The 4,817-nt window shown below is 32.8% G+C and overlaps 1 protein-coding gene across 1 annotated transcript; it reads left to right on the top strand.

Annotated features, from left to right (window-relative positions):
* Window positions 2,803-4,628, top strand: LOC18595147 (reticuline oxidase-like protein). The gene has a single exon (XM_018122561.1). It carries the CDS (start codon window positions 2,824-2,826, stop codon window positions 4,432-4,434), a length of 1,611 nt encoding a protein of 536 aa, XP_017978050.1. The 5' UTR covers window positions 2,803-2,823; the 3' UTR covers window positions 4,435-4,628.

Raw genomic sequence — 4,817 nt, forward strand, 5'->3', positions numbered from 1 at the left:
AGATCTAATTTAATGTATCAAAAATTATTATTTGCTTATGGAATTTGCATTGTGTATGGTATTTTTTTTCGTCGAAGTTCAATGAACTAAAGAGGCGGGCTAAAGCGTAAAGAAATACCCTTTTGACTTTGTCAAGACAAAGTAGAACAAAATTATGACTTTTTTTTTTGAGAAAATGATTTTATGACTTTTGAAATGATTGATCAATAATCATGTAATAATTAAATAACACCCGTCTATTTGACTAATCGATTGATGTATGATCCCTTTGTACAAAGAGTAGAGTTTGAATCTCTATTCTCTCAATTCAAAAAAAATAAATTATGTAATAATTAAATAATTAGATGCATTATTTTACTGTTTGAAAAAAAATAATTGATTAATTAGTTAAAAGTCAAAGAATGTCAATAGTTTGAACGAAATTTAATAGTAAATATGTAAGATTTTTCCATTTTATTGTTGTTCTTTATTATTATTTTTTGCTTTTCGAAGAAAATAGTGAGTTCTCCAAAGAAGCCACTTGCATTTTATGGGTTCATGATGTAATTTACGTAAATCCACTTTGATTTCATCATTTTATGAGGGTCAAAAGGTAGAACACAGTCAACATCTATCCCACCCTATAAAAATAAATTACTCCCATGTTAGCTCCAATTTTGACTTAACATAAGAAGTAGTAAACTTTATGTGCTTATTAATGGAAGATAAGCACTCCCTTTGTCTCTATTTTATTGTCTTTTTTTATTTTTACGAAAATTAAATCAAACGTTTTTATTAATAAATATATAAATGTACCCCAAATTTGATCCTTCGAGTGTCTAATATATATGTGGATTAATAGTTGAAAAGGCAGTTGCCATCCAAAATTGACTGAAAGTTTGAAAAGCTTATCCTTTAAGGCCAAGTCTAAAATCTGAAGATGAGTAGCTCAAACTTAGGCACCTTTCATGGGGCTCTTCCTTTCTCTATGTTTGAACATTTGAATGCCACCAGGCAACTGCATACGCCACTGCACGTTCAGCTCATGTGCTTTGCCTCCGTTAGCCCCAACCCCATTTCTATTTCTTCAATACATATAAAAGATAATAAAATCCATATACTACACTATTTTATTCAATTTGTATTAGGTAAAAGGAGATAGTTGGCATTAAACTTAACATCGTTTATAATTTTATTTACGTTTATCAAAAGGTATTGAGAATTTTATTAAAATCCTAATTAGTACGTTGTTACAGGTCTTTTGTCTAATTGACAAAAGACTTCCACGTGGCATTAGTATTTTAGCTCGAATGTGAAAAGATTTATACATTTTTATCATGTAACGGCGTTTACATTTTTGTTAAGTTTGAAATATTTATTTGATTTAAAATAAAAATTTTTAATTTTATTTAAATATAATAAAAATGAACAATTTAATTAGATAAACAAATCATTTACGGAAAAGCTAAATGTAAAAAGTTTGGCAGACATTGAAAAGTCAATCCCTGTTCTTTTGCTCTTCTTTTCTAATAAAGACAAATTGTTTAATGATGGGGATGTAGTTTGGGCAACCGTAAACTGGTTAAGGAAACTGGAATGGAGAAATACTGGAGACTCTTATCTTTATTATTATTATTATTATTATTATTATTATTATTATTTAAATACTCTCTTTCAACTGTATAAATAATAAACTATCATGTACCAATTTATTATGAAGAAAATAAAAATGGGTGATGTAACACCATTTTTAATATTATGTCAATTTTTTAAGACATTTTCAATTTAAAAATCAATTAATAATAAGTGAAGTGATTTCTATTATATTTAAATTCTTAGTATATCCCTGCTTTAATTGATATGAAATTTCTTTAACATCACTCTAAGAGGAACATATTTTTTACATGAAGCCTTTTAATGATTGAAGTCGAGTAAGTGGCAGAGAAAATAGAGGGTTAGTAGGAGATCTCGTCCTCTCTAAAAGTTTTAAAATTTTATAATATATTTTTATTTTTTTTAATTTTATAATTTTACTTTTACAATAAATTTTTTATCTGATAAGAGCAATTAGTCAACAAGTAATTATAATAAACTTAGAAATTAAAGTAAAATATATTACAATAGAATTATTCTCAAGCCCACTGTCACTAGACCCCACAACTAATCTATCTCTTGTTGGTTCCTCTATACATGAAATTCTATCTCGGCCACTATCATTGTAGTAAAGATAATATGTTTGGGTGAGTTACTTATCATTAAATAGATAACTCAATTAATTGATTGAAAAAATTTCATTAACTTTTTGTTAATTTTAGGGGGAAAAAAACACAGTCCGTGATATATATGAGTCCAAATTATTTTAGCAATTTCAATTAACATTTTTGTTTTAATTATTTCTTAAATATTTCTATATGATATTCTTGTTACAAAAGTTGAAATTGAATTCTCTTTTACAAAATCTAACTGAACTTCTAAGTCCCTTGGAGAGTGCAGAAGTGACTGAGATGAACGTGTGCATGACATAGCAGGAGCCTATCACCTGTGGGTAGAAGATCTGGAAACAAACGTGTATGACGGCCACATCCTTTATCATACACATATAATAATATAATGGCTGCTTTCACCAACGATAACTCACAGTTGACATTCATAAATCCAGAATGTCAAAGGCCAATTATATTACGTTTGTAATCCTACATGTTGAAATCTTCCTGGTCAAAATGATAGATGACTTGCATCGTATTCAAACGTTTCCTTTTTGGTACAACGCATTCCAGCTTGAACCTGAAATTTTCCTATAAATTCCTTCTACATCTTCTCGCTTTCGGCATAATTCAAAAAACCATGGGAAGTTTAAGGCCTGCTGCTGTTGTTTCACTGCTTTCTGTTCTCCTTCTTTCCATTTCATTACAGGGAACTTCAGATTCTGCCCAGGAAACCTTTCTTCAATGTCTTCTGGACAATTCTCATCCATCTTACCCCATCTCTGCAGCAATCTTCACTCCTCAAAATCCCTCCTATTCCTCTGTTCTGCAATCTTCCATTCGAAATCTTCGATTCAATGAGACCTTCACCCCGAAACCATTCCTTATTCTCACTGCTAAGCATGAGTCCCATATCCAAGCTGCCATTGTTTGTGCCAGAAAGGATAACATTCAAATGAAGATTCGAAGTGGAGGCCATGACTACGAGGGCTTATCATATGTTGCTACTGTTCCTTTCTTTGTCCTTGACATGTTCAATCTTCGATCCATTGATGTAGATGTAGCAAACGAGACCGCCTGGGTTCAGACAGGAGCAACTCTTGGTGAAGTTTACTACAGAATCTCCGAGAAGAGCAAAACACATGGCTTCCCAGCTGGTGTTTGTCCCACAGTTGGCGTCGGTGGGCACTTTGGTGGAGGTGGCTATGGTACTATGATGAGAAAATACGGTCTTTCTGTCGATAACATCGTCGATGCATATTTCATTGATGTTAATGGCAGACTTCATGATAGAAAATCCATGGGTGAAGATATCTTCTGGGCCATCAGAGGAGGTGGGGCAGCAAGCTTTGGTGTCGTTCTTGCATACAAAATTAAGTTGGTTCGTGTTCCCGAGACAGTCACTGTCTTTCGGGTTGAGAAAACACTGGAAGAAAATGCAACGGATATTGTAGACCGGTGGCAACATGTTGCGGATAAGCTGCCTGAAGACCTCTTTGTTAGACTTGTCCTGGATGTTGTAAACAGCAGTCGAAACACTGGTGAAAAGACCGTAAGGGCTGCATTCATTTCCTTGTTCCTCGGAGACTCTGAGAGACTTCTTTCTATCATGAATGAGAGATTTCCTGAACTGGGTTTAACTCAATCCGATTGCATTGAAACAAGCTGGGTTCAATCTGTCCTATTCTGGACCAACATTCCCATCGAGACAGAAACAGATATTTTGTTGGATCGAACTCCTTCGTCATTGGTTTTCCTGAAGAGGAAATCAGATTATGTGAAGAAACCAATTCCAAAGGCTGGTTTGGAGTGGCTTTGGAAGAGAATGATTGAACTACAGGTGCCACAACTGTTATTCAATCCTTACGGTGGGAGGATGGCTGAAATTCCATCGACAGCAACTCCTTTCCCCCACAGAGCTGGAAACCTATGGAAGATTCAATACGTAACGAATTGGAATGAAGCTGGCACTGAAGCAGCAGATCATTACATAGGTTTGACGAGGAAGCTCCATGGATACATGACTCGTTTCGTGTCCAAGAACCCTAGGGAGGCATTTCTCAATTACAGAGACATTGATTTGGGTGTCAACCACAATGGAAGACAAAGCTACATGGAAGGAAGAGTTTACGGAATCAAATATTTCAAGGGAAATTTCAACAGATTGGTGCAAATTAAGACTAGGGTTGATCCTGGCAATTTCTTTAGAAATGAACAAAGTATTCCCACACTTCCATACCAAGGCAACTGAATCAAATGGTAGCAGATATAGTGTATTCATTAGTTTATTATCTGTCTATAACTGTTTTTTCGGTTGCTAGAAGTGTAGGAAAAAATAAGTTTCGACTTTCTTAAGAATAAAACAAAGATTGTTGTGCAACCAAATTTTATTTGGAAAAAAATGATGATACTAATATAATATTTTATTTGTGTAATTAGAACAAATTTTATGTGAAAACGTGAAAAAAAGATCTTTATAATTTTATGGTACTTACTGTAGATCATAAAAATATTATTTTATACACAGGTGAAGCTTTTAAATTTTACGAATTAATTGATTAGATAATTAATATTATATTTATTTAATAACTAATTAAATATTAATTTTTATAAACATGTCTAATAAGACATGAA

Source organism: Theobroma cacao, chromosome 6, assembly GCF_000208745.1.
Source record: "Theobroma cacao cultivar B97-61/B2 chromosome 6, Criollo_cocoa_genome_V2, whole genome shotgun sequence".
Classification (NCBI taxonomy): Eukaryota; Viridiplantae; Streptophyta; class Magnoliopsida; order Malvales; family Malvaceae; genus Theobroma; species Theobroma cacao.